Source organism: Pinus tabuliformis, chromosome 9 (genome assembly GCF_031772625.1).
Source record: "Pinus tabuliformis cultivar Carrire ecotype Pingquan chromosome 9, CPIR1, whole genome shotgun sequence".
Classification (NCBI taxonomy): domain Eukaryota; kingdom Viridiplantae; phylum Streptophyta; class Pinopsida; order Pinales; family Pinaceae; genus Pinus; species Pinus tabuliformis.
Window position 1 is genome coordinate 1,993,748,065 of NC_142307.1, and position 24,207 is coordinate 1,993,772,271.

At 39.4% G+C, this 24,207-nt stretch overlaps 1 protein-coding gene across 2 annotated transcripts in view; it reads right to left on the reverse strand.

Annotated features, from left to right (window-relative positions):
• LOC149157027 (IAA-amino acid hydrolase ILR1-like 1) overlaps positions 1–24,207 on the reverse strand; it is a 201,078-nt gene that overhangs the window by 70,682 nt on the left and 106,189 nt on the right. For both annotated transcript variants that reach the window (XM_089438998.1, XM_089438997.1), the window contains one exon: positions 481–795. In XM_089438998.1, the coding sequence (XP_089295124.1) occupies positions 481–795 (315 nt within the window). The remainder of the gene's footprint in view (positions 1–480; positions 796–24,207) is intronic.

The window sequence follows — 24,207 nt, forward strand, 5'->3', positions numbered from 1 at the left end:
CATACAAAACAGAATGACCAGAAGAGGGAGATTTCCTCTCTGACTAAGTAGACTGGCAAAGGCAGAGACCAAGAGGGAGGCAGCTCAATTTGGCTTAGGCTATGGAAGGGTGAAATCAAGTTTAGGCCCTCATCTGAGAAGTGGTAGTGAGGAGGTTGTAAACAAGAGAGGACAGCGAAGAACCTTGTAGGGAGTCAAGGAGACATGTAGATAGAAACGGGGAGATGGTTGGACAACAAGGAGAGGATGCCAATAACCCTATAGGGAGGGAATCAAAAAGACTTGTAGATAGAATATGATTTCTCAACATGTACATTCACCAATGGTATTGTGCAGTCCGTAGACATGAAGATAGAGATTTAAATCAAACCAAAGAGAATATGGTGACAATTTCTTTTTCTCCATTTAAGTTGCACTCAGCTTTTCTACTTTTGGTTTTCCACTTATCTAGCTGCAAGTTTCATCATTCATGTAAGATACCTGTGATTCCAAAGGGTTAGTTTCCCGGGAAATAAGCTGCTGTAGGCTGACAATAGAAGCAGAAGCTGCTACAATAGGATCAATTGCATGTTGTGGACTCGCTGCATGTCCTCCCTTCCCAGTTATCACTGCCTTGAAGAAACCACATCCTGCTGTCAAAGGGCCAGGCTTGGACAAAACAGCACCAGTTGGATGGCGAGAAGACAAATGCATTCCAAAGATGGATTCCACATTCTCTAATGCCCCATCTTTTATCATTCTTTTTGCTCCAGCACCTGCTTCCTCTGCTGGTTGAAAAATTAGGACAACAGTTCCCTGCAGTAACAACCAATATAATTAGGAAGAAAGAACCTCATAGTAATTTATAGATGAAAATCAAAAAATAACTACTACAATCTCTTGTTATTGTGATAAACCACTAAAATTATAAAGAATCAAGATCAATTTTCTGTTCCAACTATTATGGCTATAACACTAGTTTTAGGAGCCACCTTAACAAAAAGACAGAAATTTATTGGATCAAACTGTAAAAGCAAGTTCTATAATGAAAACCAATTAAAAGTCAATGGAACTCAAAGTGCAGGATTAGGTTTGCGAGTTTTGGGGTTGGTCTTTGTAAAATATGATTGAGTTTAGATTGAATCTTGAGTTTAAAATTCCTGGATACCAGCAGAGAGGACAGGAAAAATACATTTATGAAAACAGTAGTAAAACCATTGTAGAAGCGCATATATACATCATTGCTCTCCAGAAAAATGGCAGTCCAGTGTCGTGCATACCATGTGTGCATCAATTTCATATATGTTGAATGCCAGCTTTTATGTTAATTTGAGTGGAAAGATAGAAATGTTAGTGCAGGTTTTCTGAGACACCTGCTTCATGACTGTGGAACCTCTAGGCTATCATTGACATAGACATAAGCAAAACTTTATAGACTGAGAGTTTCCTAGAAATGCTGTTGTATTTTAGTCTGAAACCAATTACAACTCAACTTCTTTTGTTCTGTAGTCTGAATCTCACAACAGTTTCACTGGAACTTCTGAACCAGGTATCTAGAACTTGCAATAACATGTATAGAGTCACATCCACAAGATTTGTCTTACCTGCAAATTGCACCTCTTTTAGTTGACTTTTACATATGCCAATCTTTACATTCATCCTGCTAATCCAATAGCCATATTTATCACTATGGTTAGAACTAACCTAGATAAGTCTAGCTCCGTTGTAAGAGCAATGAGTGCTTTCTTCCACTCATACTTACCTTGTTTTGCATCAAACCAGAAATCGACAAAGCTTAAATGAACAGACAAATCAACAAAATACAATAACCCTATTGCAAACCTTGCTGACTTCCTTTTTTTGACCATCCATTTGCTCCTGTTAGTGTTTGGTAGCAACAGACAGGTGTTCTAGTCTCTATGGTGTCTAAGAGGTTAAGGAACACGAGCTCTCCAAACACAGAAAAGGTTTCGATAGAAAAGCCTTAGAAACACCTCAATTAGATTAATTAGCAAATAATTAAATATTTCCTAAGTATAACTTAGGAAAAGTGGTTAATTAAATCAAATTAATTGAGGGAAATCAATTTTGTTCTAGACTTCTGGAAAAGTTAATAGATGGAGTCAAGATGATCATAGCCATCGACTGAGATGTGATCATGGCCTTTGGTTGCCCAACAAAAGATCATAAGAGCAGGGTTGATGGGGTTGGAGAGACACAACAGTTGACACAATGAGCATTCAAGCAGTTCGACTTACCCAGTTGCAATGATTCAACAAGGGCGCAGTTGAAGCTAGGGAGACACCAAGAAACATGGTTTCAGCAGAGATTTGGGAGGAAATTTTCCAGAGAAAATTTCCACAGTGATTTCCAGTTTCAAGAGGTAGGAAGGAGGTCGATTTCTCTACAGAGGAGGCCGATTTAGCAGTGTGAGTTAGCTAGTTTATCTAGTGCGAGTTGCTGAAAGAGACCACACTTTAAGTTGCCAGTTGTCGGAAGTCTTTCCCGGAGACAGAGGGGGTGGGTCTAGCAAGCTATTGAAGGCAGTTTTAATTGCATGGATGATTTCCCAGAGGCTGTATGAATTTCCCGAGACCAGTAATGTGCATTCCAGCCAGGTAGTGTGAATAGATTGAGTGCGAGTTGGCTAGGAGATGCCAAATCGAGTTGCAGAGGGAGATTTTGAATCTCAAGTTATTTTTTATAGCAGAGATTATTATTTGGCAGAGGTTTGTCATTCTATGGCAACCAGTTGTAATTTCTCAAATCGTTGAATAATAGTAAAACCCTCATTTGCTGCACTGGTTTTCCCTTCGCGGTTTTTCCAGGTACATTTGTCCAAAAATAATGGTGTCAAAATTATTGTGAGTGTGTGCATTATTTTCTCAATGCCAGTATTTTTATTTTCTGCAACATATTTTATTTGTGAAGATTACAGGTAGTGTTTGTTCATTATTTGTCGTAATAGTAATTTATAGAAGACAAATAAATTGCATAAGTTAGGAGAATAATACCTAGTAGCTGCAATCGTGGAAATTTCACATGGTATCAGAGAAAATCGGATCATAGAAGCTCCGAAGCAAGATTGGTGTAGATCAGAGGGAGATTTGAGCACTGAAGAGCAGATCTGTGTAGGCCAGCCAGGCAATGAGAATTTCAGAGGTAGCAGTTCGATTTCCAATCCAGGGAGGTGATTTGAAGGAAGTGCGAGTTGTCTCAGTGAATAGCAACAAGCAGTAAGTTGTCAAAAAAGGTTTTCGGAGGTAGAGTGAATATCACAGAGTTGTTCTAACGTAGAGGGTTTGCAACAAAAAGGGTCTCGCAGCAGCAGATCAGTGCAAGGCAAGGAAGAGAAAGCACACGCAGGTTTCAACCCAGTTTATTAATTTCTCCAGTATTTGAGTTTGCAGATTTTCCAAAGATGGAAGCCACAGGATTAGGAGATCAAGATAGGTTTGGACGGAGCCTCCAACTTTGGCATCTAGAAGGCCAAGATGTTGTTTTTATTGGACGAACACGTTTTGAAGGAGTTTGCTATAACAGTGATCGTTATACCAACAAATCACAACTAGTTTCATGACTATAGGAGGGATAAGGCCAAAGCCAAGAAGATGATCCTTGATGGAGCTAGGGATCATATCATCCTACATATCGCAGAGAAGGGAACAACGAAGGAGATTTGGGATGCCATCGTGAAGTTGTACCAAGATCTGTCAGAAAATCGGAAGATGATCCTCAAAGAAACGCTGAGGACCGTGAAGATGAACAAGGGCAAGGATATGACCACCTATCTCACCAAGATTTAGTTTGTCAAAGATGAACTCATTGCAGTAAGAGAGAAGCCAAGTAATGACAAGCTAGTGCACATAACACTCAATGGGTTTACCAAGGAATGGCTTATGCTCGTTCAGGTGATCTCTGGGCGTGATAAGCTTCCAGATTGGGAATGTCTATGGAGTGATTTCACTCAAGAGGAGTCGAGGCTCACCTTAGTCGAGGGAACTACCAGCAACAGTGGGAAGGCAGTGAAGGTGGAGGAGCAAGAGAATTTTGCTCTTGCAGGTAAAAGAAAAGTGAAGAATGGTCCCAACCAGGGACAAGACTTGAAGGAAGAAAAGAAGAAGAAATATTTGTCAAAGGTCAAGTGTTTTGGTTGTCGTGAACTTGGTCACTATGTTAGCCAGTGTCTTAAGAGGAAGAAAGGGAAGCAGAAAATTGCTTCAGCAGAGATAGAGGATTTGTCTGCCAGGTTGGAGGATGAATTCACGTTGATAGTTGCAATACCTCAAGGACGAGGAGTATGACATTCCAATATGTCAGATCGAGCAGGGTTCGAGGAAGGAGCAACAAGGAGATCTAGATCTAGCCAAGGATGGCTTGATCAATAAGATCAAATCCAGTTGTTGTTGTGTGATTCTTTAGTTGGACCATTACCTTTGCTACGAGAGCCCAAGTATCAAAGTAGCAGTGAAATTGAAACACAATTTGTAGTGATAGCAACAGTGCTGAGGCAAGAGGGAGGCGGTACAAATTGGCCAATTGGAGAGAGAAAGGTGCAGGTCCATCCAAAGAGACTCCAATGCAGGGGCATCAATAGTGTTATATCAGAGTAGCGTAATAGCATGGTCAACAGTGATTGCCGGAGGATTCTCTTCGCAGAGATTTCCAGCTTCTTAGTGGAAGAGGGAGATCTATGTGCAAAGAGAGGATGCAATCTCTCTGAAGTGCGAGTTGAATGAGACAGACGAAGTAGTTGGGACAACACGGTACTTTGCTAGTTAGATCGATTTGCAGAGGAGAAGCACTTCCCAATTTGGCAGTTTAATTTCTAGTGGATGCCAAGTTATTTTCCCAGCAATGCGAGTTTGTCGAAGAGTTGTCAGAAGTTAGAATGCAGCTGCAGAAGTCAGTTCAGGTTCTCAAAGGGAGGCCGAATTGGTTTGGAGGGGCCAAGTAGCTTCTAGCTTTGCACTGATTTTCCCTTTGGGGTTTTTCTGAGGTGTCTATTTTATTGTGTGTTCATTATTTTCTCAGCTTCCAATTTATTTTCCACAACGTATTTTATTTTTGGTGAAGATTGCAACTGTGAGTTTATCGATATTTGTCGTAATAACAACTAAACTACAGAACAGTTAGGAGCTAAATTTCCAGTTAAGTGCAATCAAGGAATTTTCACATGGTATTAGAGTTCATAGAGGACTGCAAGAAAAACCTGGTAGCAAAATTTGACATGAAGCATTTGGGGATGATGCATTATTTCCTAGGCTTGAAAGTATGGCAGAAGGACAGAGAGATCTTCCTTGGTCAAGGGAGATATACTACATAGGTTCAGGATGCAGGACTATAGGCCTATGTCTACGCCTATGATTACGAACTAGAGGAAGATAGATGCATCAGAGGAAGTGGACGTTGACCCAACCTTGTATAGACAACTTATCGGTTCCCTCATGTATCTAGTCAACACTAGGCTATATATTTGCTTCGTGATCAACACTCTTAGTCAGTTTATTGTGGGACCTGTTGTCGCGCGGATTGACACGACAACCCTCAGACCGGGAGCTGTCACTCTGATCCCCGATCCCTCCATTTAAGCCTGTCTCCCGCGGCTAAGGGGGTAGTCCCTGTGAGATGATGAGGCCAACTGTCGACCAGTTGGCTGGGAGACACGAGATACGATTAAGATAAGCACTAAAAAGATTTAATTAATTTAGCAGACCAGTGCCTTAAGAGATTATAGTTAAGATGATTACTTGTTAGATGATATAGAAACGTAAATCGTGAACAGCAAACATTTGTCATCGAAAGGTATCAGCTAAATCACATGACCAAAACGATATCCGGCAACTGAAAATTTTGAAGAGATAAATGCCTTAAAACACCCCGAGAATCGTAAATCATTAACCAGATATCAATTTCGTATCTCGACTTGAAAATTTAGATCCCAGCATGAAAGATATAACATGGAAACCACTGAAACTGGCAAAAATAATTTTCCACAAAATTTTTATATTTCAAAATTTAAAAGAAAAAACGAAAATATTTTTTTGATTTTTTTTTTTTTTTTAAATATTATATAAAAAAAAAGGAAAATTAAAAAAATCTAATAAAACATAAAACTTAAAATCTAAAACACTAACAAAAATATAAACCTAAGCCTAAGTTTTGAAATAAAAGATTTTTACTATTTTTTATATTTTATATTTTTATTTAAAAAACCAAAATAAAAAAAATGTAATCTAATTAAAATCTAACTAAAGTTAAATAATCTAACGGAACTTAAAACTAAACTAAAATAAAAATGAATTTAAAACTAAGTTAAAAATCTACGCTAACTCTACGACCATAATTAACATTTTTTATTTTTTATTAAATTTGATACAAAACGAAAACTAAAAGAAATTAAATTAAGAAAATGTTAGAGAAAAAAGAAAAAAAAACTAACCTACGCATATCGTAATAAACCAAAAACGCAGGCCTATGCATATCGAAAATGACAAAACGCTGAACGATGAGACGTTACCTGCGGCGATGAATCGACTTTACCTGATAGCCGCTGAAACGACGTGGCCCTGGCGTAAAACAAGACTGCGGAGAAAAGCTTTGGAGGCACAGTTGACGGCAGACTGCAAATTTCATAACCCAGCTACGGATCGACGGATTGCCCCTGCTGCCAGCGTGGTTTACAGGTGATGGCGGCAATGTGTGAATAGATCCGATGCCGAAGTCGTGATAGAGCCTGAGCCGCAGCTGGAAACTTAAACCGTCAGAGGATTTACGCTACACATTGCTGGTCTCCTGCTCATACTCGTTTCTTGCCTCAGAGATACTCAGAGCACGGTTTCAAAATATCGTTCCGAGGAGAGACGAAGTGATGTGGGATATTTCGCTTGGGCTTCGAACTTCCTGTGCAAGTAATCTCTTTTCACCAAAGTTCTGCGGTCTTGCTAATAGGCATCGTTATCATCATATGCGGCCAAACAATATTTCTCCTCTGCCGACGGAAATCATTCAGAGATTTGTTAATGGACGAATTGCACTGTTTGCGAGGTCGACAGAACAGTCCACCATAACTTCTTTCTGATGCCCACGCTGAAGATTTTCAATAAATATGCAGAAAGAAGCTATGCTTGCAAATGGACAACGTGTTTGGATCGATTCTGAGAATACACGCGTTTATCTCTGCACAGTAAATGTATTAAAGTGTGAAATAATGGCTCAGAAAAACTGGACAGCATATGTCAAAAAATATTTTTCTTCTCTGATGCCTGCAACCTGAAATGACGAAATCACCCAAAAAGATAATATGTACATAAAACCAAAATCAAAACCCTAATGAAAAATTTGTACAAGAAAAACAGAACCCTAGAACAGCTTAATTAATTTACAAATTTGGCCCCTTAGCAGCCAGATTCAGCAATAAGCACAGAAATATTTTAAAGAAATAAAAATTTAAGGTTTTCACTGTGAAGAACTTCAGAAAATCTCTCATGCAAATTAGAAAAATAAACCGAATGATAGACCCAGGATCAAATCCAACTGGGCTCAGCAAAAAATGCTTGCGGGAGTTGGCTGGTTCAGCCGAGAACTTCCCCGAACGCCCACAAATTTCCTTCAGAAAGGGTTTTCTGCACAGCTCAAAACAACCATCAGTAAAGAGGGAAAAAATGCTGCTAGATCTCAAAAAGTAATGGAGATACCTGCCATTACTTCAGAAACCCTAACAACACTCAAACACTAGCAAGTGAGCAAGATACCTGTGCTCACAATACTCTACAATTAGCTATTATTAATGGCTGAAAATAAAATATGCAGAAAATTAAACAATCTCACAGCATTTCAAGAGAGTAACACCAGCAAGATATGGACCCCAAAGTCTTCTTTTATTAACCAGAGACAGATTTACAAGAGAGCTTCCTCAGTACCAGACTCACAGATCAGATGATCTGAACTGACCCCTAGCACCCTACTTAAAGGAAATGACTCCAACGGCTAGTTCGAGTGATCCATGTTTAAATGATCTCGACCGTTGATGAGGATCAAGACATCTCTTGATCTCATCCGTCGATTTATTAAAAAATAATATTTTGCATGCATACACTTAAAATATTATTATTTTATTAGTTAGGGTTTTTGCTTTATTTTTTTTATTTTTAATTTTTTTATTATTTTTTATTTATTTTAATTTTTTAATTTTTTATTAATTTTTTATCTATTTTATTATTTTATTATTTTTATTCATTTTTTTAATTTTTTAATTCATTTTAAAATGGATCATCGAACTAAGCCTTCGGAAACATCACCTAGGACCTAGGACTTAGGACTCATGAGGGGATTTAAAACTTTTTTTCGACCCTCAAGACACATTTCATGATGACTTTTACAAATTTACATCTTAAGGGGGAAAACCCCTTTAACATAGACCCTCACAAATCACCCAGTTCTGCGACACAACTATAATCTAGCAGATCAACACACTAGGATTCTCCTAAAGTTCTAATGACAAAATCCATCCCGGCTTTGGGGTCAGGTTTGAAGGAAAACTCTGCCGATCCATGGATCGGTGAGACGAAAAACCTTCCGGGACGTAGATTACCACTAGAAAGTTAGGTCCACCTAGGCAATTCACATACACGACTCATGTCTGCTAAGATTATTTACAATTCATACATGCAGACTGGGTTTACAATCAAAATGATTAAGCTGCTGATGACTGCAGGATGGCACGGACACGCTAATCAGGTGCTGCCCCTTTTTGCAAAGAAAAAAGGGGGATGTACTGCATGGGTAGTTGACCAGTAGAGGTCAACATCTGGCTCTACTTGGGGACACGTTGCTGCTTGCAGGAATGTGAGAATCCAGAATCTGCATCCATACAACACAAAAATAAGTAGCGTCCATCCAAAAAATCATCATATACATTAAGCACAGGAAAAGATAAAAGCTCTTTATTTATTAACTAACTAGAAAAACAAATCTAATCCTAGAAATGCAGAAAAAACAAGGAGCAGGGTTAGAAATACAATACAAAGGATGCCCCATGGCATCAGATGTGTTCAATATAGTGTATACTGAGCATTTGCCTGCTTTCAGGCAAATCTGTGGGCTGCGTGTCGGATGTGCCATTTCCAATTTTGCATATGGTAGGACTTTTTCCTATCCGAAAATCAAGCTGCTCACGGCCGTCTGACGCATCAAATCTTCTTCTCATTTTCTTTCTCTTGCGCTTTTTCTTTCTGGCAGGTTGAATCACTGATGACATGGAACTTTCTGTTTCAAATCTATCAGATGGAGTATGTAAGATATGCGTGACATGTCTTTCTTTATCTTGCATCTGATCTTTTATCATTTTTAAGTCTATCTGGATCACCTTCAATTAACCATCTTTCATTCGAACCAATGACCTTCTCATAATAAGATGGAACTTGTTGTGACATATGAGAAGGCTCCTGATCTGTTGATGTCCCCTGGTTTCTCTTATCCTCTAACCATTGTTGAAACTTTTGAACCTGAATTTTAATGACATCCATCTGACTAGAGTGTTCAACCTTTAAATCACTGATTTGCCTAGCATGGTCTTCTTCCATATCTTTTATTACTTTATCGGTCTTTTCCTTTAAGTTCATCAAGAAATACTGTATAGATTTTATTTCTTCTTTATGATTTGCTTGCATGGTGGCCAACTGATGATCCATAATTAATAACTTGTTTTGCATAGAATCAATTTCCCTATCATGATCAGCTTTCATGGTCGCCATATTTTCTTCTAAGCCTAACATTTTGCTTTGCATGAATCTAATTTCTGTTTCATGATTAGTCTTCATGGCCTCAATTTCTTTAGCATGCTGATTTTGCATAATCTCTATCTCCCTATTACGTTTTTCAAGGTGGGTGCACAAAGTTCTCACGTCACTGACATAATTAGTTTGATTAGCCTCCATATTTTTTACCAGCATCATTAGTTCTTGTATAATTTGCTTTTGCTCTTCCTTTTCATTGTCATTTGTCCCTGATTTTTCACTATCATGAACTTGGTCTGCGATATTTCCGGTGGATGACACATTCTGATCTTGAAAACTTTCTTCAACAGCTGGATTTTTTATAAGATTACTTTCTTTCGTTTGCACAATTTTAGAGGTAGAAGGCAAGCTGTTTGGACTATCATATCTATCTTTAAAAGCATTGAGAATGTCTTGTAAAGAAGTGAAAAAATCATTAGGAAAATTATTAAACCAATTCAAGGCATCACCCTCTAAAGAATGGACAAATAGACGCATCTTGAAATCTTCATGATTATATTTAGGAATTCTACAATATATGATCATTACACAAGTAAACCTGTTTAAATGCTTTCTAACAGCGACCGAATCACCACCCGAGAACTTAAATAATTTAGAAATGGCCTCTTTCGGAAGATCATGGAGATTATCAGTAAAATGACATGGTTTAAATGAATAATCCATGATGAACAATAAGGGATCAAATGGATGATAGAAAGAGATTTCTGCTCAAGAAAATTAAGAGATGAAAGAAGTGGAGTCGCCACTTGAACAATGAATCTGATTATAGGATCCAAAAAGTAACCACAAGCAGATATGAGGAAAGCTTCTTGTCTGGGAAAAATGAGAAAGTGGAGTCGCCACCCAAACAAGAAACAAACCGAAGAGATGCTACTGATATGGCGAAAAATAAGGCAATAAAAGATCCAAATGATAACCCAAAAGGTTGAATTTGCCAGCTCAAAATGAGAGATGAGAAAGATGAGAAGGTGAATGTCGATGAAACCTCCAGGAACAGAAAAACTCTATCCCCGGCAACGGCGCCAAAAAATGTTGGCGTTGCCGGGCCAGATGAAAAGATAAAAAAAGAGAAGGATGATTGTCGTTGAAACACCGAGAACAAAGTATCCCCGGCAACGGCGCCAAAAAATGTTGGCGTTGCCGGGCCAGATGAAAAGATAAAAATGAGAAGGAAGATTGTCGTTGAAACACCGAGAAAACAATTTCCCCGGCAACGGCGCCAAAAAATGTTGTCGCGCGGATTGACACGACAACCCTCAGACCGGGGGTTGTCACTCTGATCCCCGATCCCTCCGTTTAAGCCTGTCTCCCGCGGCTAAGGGGGGTAGTCCCTGTGAGATGATGAGGCCAACTGTCGACCAGTTGGCTGGGAGACACGAGATACGATTAAGATAAGCACTAAAAAGATTTAATTAATTTAGCAGACCAGTGCCTTAAGAGATTATAGTTAAGATGATTACTTGTTAGATGATATAGAAACGTAAATCGTGAACAGCAATCATTTGTCATCGAAAGGTATCAGCTAAATCACATGACCAAAACGATATCCGGCAACTGAAAATTTTGAAGAGATAAATGCCTTAAAACACCCCGAGAATCGCAAATCATTAACCAGATATCAATTTCGTATCTCGACTTGAAAATTTAGATCCCAGCATGAAAGATATAACATGGAAACCACTGAAACTGGCAAAAATAATTTTCCACAAAATTTTTATATTTCAAAATTTAAAAGAAAAAATGAAAATATTTTTTCGAATTTTTTTTTTTTTTTTTTAAATATTATATAAAAAAAAAGGAAAATTAAAAAAATCTAATAAAACATAAAACTTAAAATCTAAAACACTAACAAAAATATAAACCTAAGCCTAAGTTTTGAAATAAAAGATTTTTACTATTTTTTATATTTTATATTTTTATTTAAAAAACCAAAATAAAAAAAAATGTAATCTAATTAAAATCTAACTAAAGTTAAATAATCTAACGGAACTTAAAACTAAACTAAAATAAAAATGAATTTAAAACTAAGTTAAAAATCTACGCTAACTCTACGACCATAATTAACATTTTTTATTTTTTATTAAATTTGATACAAAACGGAAACTAAAAGAAATTAAATTAAGAAAATGTTAGAGAAAAAAGAAAAAAAAACTAACCTACGCATATCGTAATAAACCAAAAACGCAGGCCTATGCATATCGAAAATGACCAAACGCTGAACGATGAAACGTTACCTGCGGCGATGAATCGACTTTACCTGATAGCCGCTGAAACGACGTGGCCCTGGCGTAAAACAAGACTGCGGAGAAAAACTTTGGAGGCACAGTTGACGGCAGACTGCAAATTTCATAACCCAGCTACGGATCGACGGATTGCCCCTGCTGCCGGCGTGGTTTACAGGTGATGGCGGCAATGTGTGAATAGATCCGATGCCGAAGTCGTGATAGAGCCTGAGCCGCAGCTGGAAACTTAAATCGTCAGAGGATTTACGCTACACATTGCTGGTCTCCTGCTCATACTCGTTTCTTGCCTCAGAGATACTCAGAGCACGGTTTCAAAATATCGTTCCGAGGAGAGACGAAGTGATGTGGGATATTTCGCTTGGGCTTCGAACTTCCTGTGCAAGTAATCTCTTTTCACCAAAGTTTTGCGGTCTTGCTAATAGGCATCGTTATCATCATATGCGGCCAAACAATATTTCTCCTCTGCCGGCGGAAATCATTCAGAGATTTGTTAATGGACGAATTGTACTGTTTGCGAGGTCGACAGAACAGTCCACCGTAACTTCTTTCTGATGCCCACGCTGAAGATTTTCAATAAATATGCAGAAAGAAGCTATGCTTGCAGATGGACAGCGTGTTTGGATCGATTCTGAGAATACACGCGTTTATCTCTGCACAGTAAATGTATTAGAGTGTGAAATAATGGCTCAGAAAAACTGGACAGCATATGTCAAAAAATATTTTTCTTCTCTGATGCCTACAACCTGAAATGACGAAATCACCCAAAAAGATAATATGTACATAAAATCAAAATCAAAACCCTAATGAAAAAATTTGTACAAGAAAAACAGAACCCTAGAACAGCTTAATTAATTTACAAATTTGGCCCCTTAGCAGCCAAATTCAGTAATAAGCACAGAAATATTTTAAAGAAATAAAAATTTAAGGTTTTCACTGTGAAGAACTTCAGAAAATCTCTCATGCAAATTAGAAAAATAAACCGAATGATAGACCCAGGATCAAATCCAACTGGGCTCAGCAAAAAATGTTTGCGGGAGTTGGTTAGTTCAGCGAGAACTTCCCCGAACGCCCACAAATTTCCTTCAAAAAGGGTTTTCTGCACAGCTCAAAACAACCATCAGTAAAGAGGGCAAAAATGCTGCTAGATCTCAAAAAGTAATGGAGATACCTGCCATTACTTCAAAAACCCTAACAACACTCAAACCCTAGCAAGTGAGCAAGATACCTGTGCTCACAATACTCTACAATTAGCTATTATTAATGGCTGAAAATAAAATATGCAGAAAATTAAACAATCTCACAGCATTTCAAGAGAGTAACACCAGCAAGATATGGACCCCAAAGTCTTCTTTTATTAACCAGAGACAGATTTACAAGAGAGCTTCCTCAGTACCAGACTCACAGATCAGATGATCTGAACTGACCCCTAGCACCCTACTTAAAGGAAATGACTCCAATGGCTAGTTCGAGTGATCCATGCTGAAATGATCTCGACCGTTGAATGAGGATCAAGACATCTCTTGATCTCATCTGTCGATTTATTAAAAAATAATATTTTGCATGCATACACTTAAAATATTATTATTTTATTAGTTAAGGTTTTTGCTTTATTTTTTTATTTTTTTTAATTTTTTAATTTTTTATTAATTTTTTTACCTATTTTATTATTTTATTATTTTTATTCATTTTTTTAATTTTTTAATTCATTTTAAAATGGATCATCAAACTAAGCCTTCGGAAACATCACCTAGGACCTAGGACTTAGGACTCATGAGAGGATTTAAAACTTTTTTTCGACCCTCAAGACACATTTCATGATGACTTTTACAAATTTACATCTTAAGGGGGAAAACCCCTTTAACATAGACCCTCACAAATCACCCAGTTCTGCGACACAACTATAATCTAGCAGATCAACACACTAGGATTCTCCTAAAGTTCTAATGACAAAATCCATCCCGGCTTTGGGGTCAGGTTTGAAGGAAAACTCTGCCGATCCATGGATCGGTGAGACGAAAAACCTTCCGGGACGTAGATTACCACTAGAAAGTTAGGTCCACCTAGGCAATTCACATACACGACTCATGTCTGCTAAGATTATTTACAATTCATACATGCAGACTGGGTTTACAATCAAAATGATTAAGCTGCTGATGACTGCAGGATGGCACGGACACGCTGATCAGGTGCTGCCCCTTTTTGCAAAGAAAAAAGGGGGGTGTACTGCATGGGTAGTTGACCAGTAGAGGTCAACAGGACCTAAGAGAGTGCATTGGACAACAATGAGGCATATACTAAGGTATTTGCACGACACAATTCACAGATGCAGATTGGGTAGGCAATTTAGTGGATTAGAAGAGCACATATGGGTGCTTCTTTAGTGTTGGATCAAGGGTTGTATCTTGGTGTAGCAAGAAGAAGAATTTTGTGGCACTAAGCTCCGTAGAAGCAGAATACATGGCAACTAGCATGGCCACATGTGAAGCTATATGGATTTTGATTTTGCTAGTAAACATGTTCAGTCAAAAATTGGAGGCAATATCTACTATGATAATTAGAGTTGCATTAGGCTCTCTGAAAATCCAACATTTCATGAGAGGTCAAAACACATAGATATTGATGCCACTTCATCAGAGTTTGTGTGCAGCGTGGAGCAACCCAACTACAACATGTTCCCATAGAGGACTAGGTTGTAGATATAGTCACGAAAGCTCTAAGGAGAGCTAAGTTCTTCTATTCCAAAGAACAAATAGGTATAGTGGAGAAACCCTTTCAGTAGCAAGAGGATTAGTGTCAGTAGGCACAGACAAATCTTGAGAGACAACGCAGAGGCTAGTTGTAGTTAGTTACTAGAGGGGCACGGAGGCTAGTTGCAGTCAGTTACTAGAGGGGCGCAAAGGCTAGTTGCAGTCAGTTACTAGAGCGGCGCAGAGACAGTTGGGCGCAGACAGTTACTCAGTAGACTGTGCAAAGACTAGTTGCAATCAGAGGCTTAGGAGACAATTGCAGAGCCAGTACATGGACACAGTGGATCCATAAATCAGTTCTTAGTTGTAGTAGTTGCAGTAGCAACAACAACATGAGATCAGATGCAATGCAGGTAGTGTTTCCAGCAGTGCAAGGAGGCAAAAGCAGTGTCAGCAACAACATAGATGCAGGGTTGTTTAGCGACAGGGTTAGCAGATGAATCAGAGTACACACAAAGTTTATGGGCAGTGAGAGCTAGTCTTATCACAGATGTCAGACATCAGCAGTGTGAGGTGGTCCAACAACAGACTTCGGGATATTCATCAAGTTGATGGGTATACTAGTGGAGTGGAGAAGACAAAACACCTTCCTCGCTAAGAGGGAGTGTTAGTGGAGAAGACAAAACACCTTCCTCGCTACGAAGGAGTTGTAGCATTGGATATGTTTTCTAGTCTCAAATTGTGTCAAAGAGGCTAAAGAACACAATATCTCCAAAACCTGGAAAAGGTTTCAAGAGAAAACACCTAAAGACAACTCAATTAAGTTAATTGATCAATAATTAAAAAATGGCTAAGTCTAACTTAGGAAAAATGATTAATTAACAACAATTAACTGAGAAAGATCGAGAAAGCTCTAGAGACTCACACAAATCAAGTCTAAGATGATCTTAGCCATTGATACAAATTTAATCACGATCATTGGTACTCCAACGAGAAATTTTAAGAGTAGATCGATGGGGATGGAGATAGACACATCAAGCAAGAGGGAGAGCAAGTTACCTTGGCAAATTAAGTTACTAGTGCAGTGATTTAGCAAAGGAAGTGAACTCGAGCCAGAGCAACACTGATTGAGGGAGCAACAAAAGAGTTTTCCAGTAGAGATTCCTATCAGCAAATCAGTAGTGTAAGGAGGCCGAATTATTCTACAGAAAAGTCGTCCAAGTGGCGCAAGTTAGCCAGATCAGCAGAGCAAGTAGCCAGGAAGAGGTTGGATCAACTGTCGAAGGCCAGAAAGTCATTCTGGAAGGTAGTGTGAATTTTTCCAATGGCAGGAGAAGCCTAGACAACCAATTTTTGAGTAGTTCCAGGAGGTCGTACAAACTACATAGGCTAGGAGTGCGAGCAACCAAGAGGCAGTGTGAGTAGGCTAGAGGGACGCTCAGTAATTTTGCAGAAGGGAGAAATTTTCTCCAAATTATTTTTGGCGACATTTTTGTTGAAGGGTTGCTAGTTTGGCATCCAGATTATTGTATTTAGATTTTACTATTGCATAATAATAAAATAAACCCTCATCTGCTACACCAGTTTTCCCTTCGGGGTTTTTCGAGGGACTTTAAGTCCAAAAATATTGGTGTCTATTTTATTTTGTGTGTGCATTATTTTCTCATCTTCTAGTTTTTTTCCAACAACGTATTTTAATTTTGGTAAAGATTTCAATTGTGAGTTTATCGATATTTGTTGTAATAACAAATAAACTGCAAAATAGTTAGGAGATAAATTTCTAGTTAATTGCAATAAAGGAATTTTCACATTAGAAGATCATATCAACTAACAGAAGTGAAGGAATAAATTTAGTGGAGGTTTGCTAATTTATGGCAACCAGTGTATCACAAATGTCAGACACCAACAACATGGATCAGTTCGGCTACAACATGTTCCCACACATCAACAGGTTGTGAATATACTCACAAAGACCTTAGGTAGGGCAAAGTTTGTCTACTTCAGGGAACAAATGGGTGTAGTGGAGAACACCTTCCTCGCTAAGAGGGAGTGTTAGTTTTTGGTAGCAACAGATAGGTGTTATAGTCTCTATGGTGTCTAAGAGGCTAAGGAACACGAGATCTCCAAAACCCAGAAAAGGTTTCACGAGAAAAGCCTTAGAAACACCTCAATTAAATTAATTAGCCAATAATTAAATATTTCCTAAGTCTAACTTAGGAAAAGTGGTTAATTAAATCAGATTAATTGAGGGAAATCGATTTTTCTTTAGAGACTTCCGAAAAAGTCAATTGACAGAGTCAAGATGATCATAGCCATCGATTGAGATGTGATCATGGTCGTTGGTTTCCCAACAGAAGATTATAAGAGCAGGGTCGATGGGGTTGGAGAGACACAATAGTTGACACACAGTTAACATTCAAGCAGTTCAACATACCCAATTGCAATGATTCAACATGGGTGCAGTTGAAGCTAGGGAGACACTAAGCAGCGGGGTTTCAATAGAGATTTAGGAAATTTTCCAATTTCCAGAGGTAGGAAGGAGTTTGATTTATCTGCAGAGAAGAAGGTTGATTTAGCAATGTGAGTTAGCCAGTTTATCCAGTGCGAGTTTCCAGAAGAGACCACGTTTCAATTGCTAGTTACCAAAAGTATTTCCTAGAGAAAGAATGAGTGGGTCTAGCAACTGTTAGAGGCTATTTTACTTGCAGGGACGATTTACCAAGGCTGTACGAATTTCTCGGGACCAGTAGTGTGCATTCCAGCTAGGTGGTGCGAATAGGCTGAGGAGTGTGAGTTGGCTGGGAGAGGCCAGATCGAGTTGCAAAGCGAGATTTTGAATCTCAAGTTATTTTTGATAGTGGAGATCAATATTTGTCAGAGGCTTTCCATTCTATGGCAACCAATTGTAATTTCTCAAATTGTAGAATAATAATAAAACCCTCATTTGTTGCACCAGTTTTCCCATCGGGGTTTTTCCAAGGACATTTGTCCAAAAATAATGGTGTCAAAATTATTATGTGTGCATTAGTTTCTCAGTGCTAGTATTTTTATTTTCCACAACGTATTTTATTTGTGAAGATTGTAGTAGTGGTTTGTTTGTTATTTTCCGTAATATTAATTTACAGAAGACAAATAAAGTGCATAATTTAGGCGAATAATACCTAGTAACTGCAATCGTGGAAATTTCACAGCTCCCACATCAACTGGTTGTAGAAGATTTTCCTTCATCAAACCTTCAAAATTCCCCATCTTCCCCTCTTTCTGTATACCACTTGAATTAGCACCATTTCTTTCTTCTACTAAAGCATTTTCAACATCTCCTACCTGCCATGCAACGTGCACATCCTCACATGATGTTTGACTATTACCCTACACCTGTTTGACTTGCAGACCAACATATTTTTCAAGTCCATAGCCATCACCCTGATTCACATCTAACATTTCACCTATTTTTAGACTCCTACTCACAACAACCTCATGTGTAATGTTACCAACCAAAATGGGTAACTCCATATGAGAAAACTTTTCTTCTATATTTGATAACCAATTGGTCAACCAACAACCCTTTCCAGCCACCATTAGCTAATGATGTCATATATATCTCCACCACTTGCATCAATCATGTGCTTCTCACCCATCCAACATTAGCACATGGACAAAGGTGGGTTGCCATTCAAAAGGTAGTTTGATCATTTTGCAATCGAGTGCTTACACTTGTTTGTTTTGGGGCATAGAGTATGAATTATGGGGGGGTGATCTGGATCAAGATTGACAGACCTTGACTGTGATCTTATTCTGTCACCTTACTTTGGGAGTTAATCTTTGATCCTAGTCCAACGGGACCTCCCTTAAGGCTCTTATGGGTTATAGGAGAGGCACTACCTAGGAAGCCACGATTGAAATAGAATGTTCCATCTTCACTGTGTCATAATTAACAACTTCCATCCTACATTATGAGCCCATATTTCACCTCCATTCTTCAGGTACAGCTTGTCATTGGTTCTTGGGGATTTGGCACTCAAATGTTCACATAGCTTGAGTAGGGCCCAAAAAATTTACCCTGGGTGCTTGATGCAACTACAAGAAATATAAAGAGCATATCATGGCCACAACAAAGCAAAGAAAGAAAAGTTAAACTGCAAAAGATGGCCAGGGACATAAATATTAGCACATGGGCAAAAGCCTAGCATGAGCTCTACCTCGCTCATATCGCATGTAGTTTCACAAACTAGCAGGCCTTGTAAATAGGCAAAAGCTAGAGGCCAAAATGACACTTGGGACAAAGGCCCATTGTCACCATAGCCTAAGTCCCCTACTCTTCTTGGATTTTCACCAACGGGAGGAGTCCCAGTAATACTCACTTGTGGTAGATGTGTATCTATGATAAGTTTGGAGTGAGAGAAGATGGCTCATTCAATGGAAAGTTTCAATAAATGTGCGAGCTTTGGGAGAAGCTAGTAAGACTTTCCACGAAAACCCTTGAAAAGGAGGCTACACGAGACCTAGGGTTGAGATATTTAGTGAGATATGATCTCATCCAAGGTCAAAGTAGACAAGAGAAGGAAATTTATGATTTACTCGAATGGGTACTAAAGCGAATGCCTTGAAGAAATCCCCGAGTTGAAGAATTAGCTTCTAGGGTTCCCACTTGGTGTGACGTCTAGGGCATCAAATTTCCAGAGATTCCACTGTACAAAATCCACCAAAACTTGAGGATCACTAGAGGAGACACTAAGGAAGAGGTCTATCTAAGTGAAACTCAAAACACACTCCTCTAATGAATTTCGCACCAGGCCCTAGAGAGGCCTCCTTATCCTTAAAGGGGCAAAGAAAAGAGGTGAAAAGGAGGATGATTTATCAATTTGAGGGTGATCGCCAAGGATTAAGACCAGTGCCTAACAATTGGGAGAATTGGAATCCAAGGTAATCTTGATATGGCAACTTCACTCTTCAAGGAGACCTAGAAGGAATTTCGCTACCCTTAATGGAAGCAACAACAAAATGACTTCTAGATATTTACACTTCGATGACAATTTTTGATGGAGTTTCAAGGATGCATATGCAACAAACCGTCTAATAACATTCATTCATTCATTATCCATGAGTAACACATGCAAATTTCCCAATAGTTTCAATGTTTGAACAAAATTTCATCAATTAGGGCACATTAAAAACCATGAGACAAACACTCCATGCATTATACATTAATGAAAATTTTGAAATATGACATTAAACATCACTTACAAGACAATGAAGTATATATCCATCCATCAAAATGCCAAAATGAAGCTCCAAGGGAGAGCAAAAATTTCCGAACATCAAAATGCATCTAAATCATCCAAATTCGTCCAACAACTGTAAGTCTGAAATTCTCAAGAAGAGATATTAAAATCCAAGTGATGATGGTTAGAATGAGACTAGGTGTCATCTATTTATACATGACTTATGAGTCAAAAATTAAAAGACAAAGCCCCTGCATTGCCTAAAACATCAAGTAATCCATCCATGGTTACAAGCCAACCATGATGGCTCAAAAGGTAAACCAAATTACCCTCATAAGCCCACGAAAGGTTGATGCGGATGCCTATAGGGGCAACATTGAGGCTTCATGTGCTAAGGATGAGAGGAGGGCCTCAAAAATGATGAATAAAAGGGAGATGCCCTCCATATGCTGCAAAACATCTCCAAATCTCTATTTGCGCTTTGTGGGCTCCAAATGGGTCTCATGGGTCTCCAAGTGGCTCATAATCAAGTTGATGCTCCATCAATGAGGGCTAAAAGATGAGACATGCCCTCCCATGTCTCCCTAGGAAAGACATAACCTCCTCTGCAACCTGGATCAACTGCCAAGTGTCGGATGCAACGTGGTCCAAGTGCATCATCATCTCTATATAACTGGGGCACGAACAAGCAAGTGGTGGTGCTGATGAATCCTATGGTGTGGCAATCAATGCTCTGCACGGTTGAAGACCCATGGCTCTCAACGCTCACCCTGCAAATGCCATGATGATCCTCTAGAGGGCTTGGATCCCGTATAGGGAGGCCAAGTCCAAGATGAAAACCCACGTGCAATCCTATATAAGATCCAATACATCTCCTCACCTTCCAATACAATAATTCATTAGTGCAATTGAGTAAATAAGCTTGCTAATCAAGGGAAAAAGTGGACACTTCATAGTGGGTTTCCCTTCCAAATTTGGGGGTTTAGACATGCACTAGTGTTACCTCACTCGACTAGAAAGGTTAATGAAGGACCCTATTAAGTTGTTTCAACCTTTAAGGGAATGACAGGTCCAAATTACACCCATCAAGTGGCAAGTGACATGTGAAGTAATGATGGAACGGAGTGGGGGCAAAGGGAAGGATCTAAGCCACGTGCCAATGGTACAAGGGTAGCTATGATAAAGAAAGACCATACCATGAGTATATGAATGTAAAGAGTTAGCAATCGTGGTACATGAGTCACCTCGGCCTTTTTCTTTCCACCCTTTTTCATTTGCCTTTTTCCTTTTTATTGATTTTTCTTCATTTTACTGCTCGGGGCTTAAGGGGATGAGAGCATGATGTGTAAGATATAGCAATGATCACCCCCCTTAAGGTGGGACAATTCATTGCCCACTAGGGGTTGGGACATTCATGGGTTCCTTAATGATGAAAGGGGCACTCATAAGGGCCCTAGGAACCATGGTGATGGCCATAATGATAGGGGGTAGAGCTTATGCTTGGCTTTTGCCCATGTGCTAAATTTTAGTCCCGACCACCTTTTCCTTTTTGTGGTACATTTCCTATTGTATGTGGCAATATTATGCTTTTATCTCTTTTTTTTAGCTGCATCAACCTTCGGGGCATCATTCTAGGCCGAACCTAAGGCTCCGGGGCATTGTTGTAGGCCCGACCCAAGGTGTGGACAAGGGGAAGGGGAGGCTAACACCTTGTGGACCAATTGGACAAATGCTAACCCAGATGGGGAAGATGTGAAAAGGGCTTGTAATGAGCGAAGAGTGAGATACATGATATTGGGAAGCTGGACCACGCAACCAAAATCAGGGTTTCCCATGTAGTGCCACTCCTAAACCTAATAGCCAATAAAGGAGCTCCCACGTGACTAGGTTATAAGATTAACCCTCCCTAGTTGAGGTAAGGAAACAAGAGGACAATCGAAGCCCTGCATTCTTCCAAGTCACCCAATAATCCATGCCCAAGTGTGCCCAAGAAAAGCAAGCATAAACACCCAATTATATAATGACAAATCATACCTTTGGGGCTGGATGGCCCACCTTCAAAAATAAAATCATGATACATGAGAGAGGGCCCACAATGGCTGGCTTAGGTGGAGGAGAATGGTAGCACAACGAGCTATCAGGTGGCTGCAAAGGGCTACTGGTTGTCGGCTGAAGACAAATTTAGGAGAAATTTTCTCCTATAAGGGTCACCGACAGGTGGTGGGTAACATTTAGCTCCAACTGGGACATGAGCTCTCAGTGGAGTGCACGAACCATGTACTCAAACGAGGAGGTCATGAGAACACCATTAATCTCTTGGGACCGTAGGCTTGTTACTTGCACATCACAAACAAGCAAATGGGGAAGCATGTGTCGAAGGCATACTTTGATCGCCCATGCTTTTCTTAGCTAATAAAACCAAACAGGAAATAAAATTTATTCTAAAATGCAAGTTTAATCTAAATGCACCTAATCTAGCATGAGAACATAATATGATATTATATTCTAATGCAAAATCAATATGCAATGCATCCTACTCTAACATGCATATGATACAATGTCAAGTGTCAAAGAAAGGGGTGATGCGACTAACTTTGATTGGCTTCAGCCAAAGTTCGTCATCGAGTCTAGCAATATAGTAATATCCCTCACCAACCTTACCATGAATCTTGACAGAGACAGGGTTCTTATCTACCAACACTATATCCCCAACCTTAAATTCCTTCCTAGGTTTTTGCACCCACTTCTTATTTTGACTTTGATTAGGCCTTTTAAGGATGTGAATTTCTTGTGAAGGAAGAATAGGAGTGGGGTCCTTAGCCTCAGGCATATTATGATATGGGATGGGACTAGGTTTTACCACGAGTTGGATATAAAGGCACTCTATAAAGAATGAAGGGGTCCCAAGTTCCAACAGGATGTAGGATAGTAGCATAAGATAAGTCCATTTGAAGTTGACCTCCCATAATAGCACCCCATTTCCTAGACAATAACATCCCCATACATCATGTATATCTATAACCACAACTTCCATAAGTAATGATATGCCTTTGTTCCTAGCTAATGATACCTTAAGATCTTTGATGAGGTCTGTTACCACTCAAACCAGTAGTGGACCTAAGGGGGTTTCTAAGAGGGAAACTGTGGAGGCTTAGCCCACTATCACCACAACTAAGTCTCCCTGCTCTTTACAAACTTTCACCAATGGGAGGAGTCTCGATAGTGGAGGGAATCACTTGTAAAGTATATGTCAATGGATAGGTGAGAAGTGACCCCGAAAACGATTTCCCAAGGATGGAGTGAAGAATGGAGCTTGCTTGCTCTTTAAGCAAGGGACTTGGTCCACCTGTAATATTCCTAATTAGCTATGGCTAATTGGAATATTCGATTTTGCTCAATTTTGCCTTCTATAGTTATTGGTAAATAAAAAGGTGAGGAAAAGGGGGCATAACTCACTTTTAGAATAAAAGTCACTTCCTAGTAGCACAACATTGTGACTTAAAGGGAAGCTAAGGGGGCCAAAGGACCACGCAGAGATGGGGCCCACGCAGACACTTGGAGGGACTGCACAAATGGGAAAAGGAACACGTGGCAAGAGGAGATTACGTTGGAGGAAGTGAGCCTTGGGATTGAGAGAGGCCAATGCTATAAAGGAGAGAGGAGCCTCCTCATTTTGGCATTCGATTATGAGCATTTGAGCTAGTCACTTTGATTTAGAGCACGCTGGCTGTTTACCCTGTCTGCAGCACTGTTTAGTGCACTGAGTGTCTCCGTTCGGAGATCTCACCCTTAGCCCTGGGGAACTTCGAGTGCCTACTCAGGCAAGGTAGTTTCAGCAGTCTTTTTGCAGTAGTTTTGATCTTTGGCATTGAGGTGGAGCTGAGCATTGGAGGACTGCGTAGTCTTGAGAGAGAGGGACGCAGTTCTTCTGGGGGCAGTTTCGGATTGGGGGTTTGTGGAGGAGTTGAGCTGGGAGATTGAGCAAGAGATCAGCTCTTGCATATTGGAGGAGTTTGGCAGAGTTTCAGGCAATATTTTGGAGGATTTTACTCAATGGCAGCACAAAGCCTTGAGGGATTGCGTGATTCCCCAAGGGGGCGATTTTCGGGGGTCAGCCATTTCAGAAAAGCTTTCTAGGTTTTTCTGGGTTTCCTGAGTAGAGGCTGATTCCAGAGTTTCAGCATTTTTTGAGGGGAACAACCCCAAATCCTCAATTGATTTCCAGCAGTAGCAGCATCAACGCAGTTCAGAGAGAGGTCATTCCTTTGCTATTCTGAGT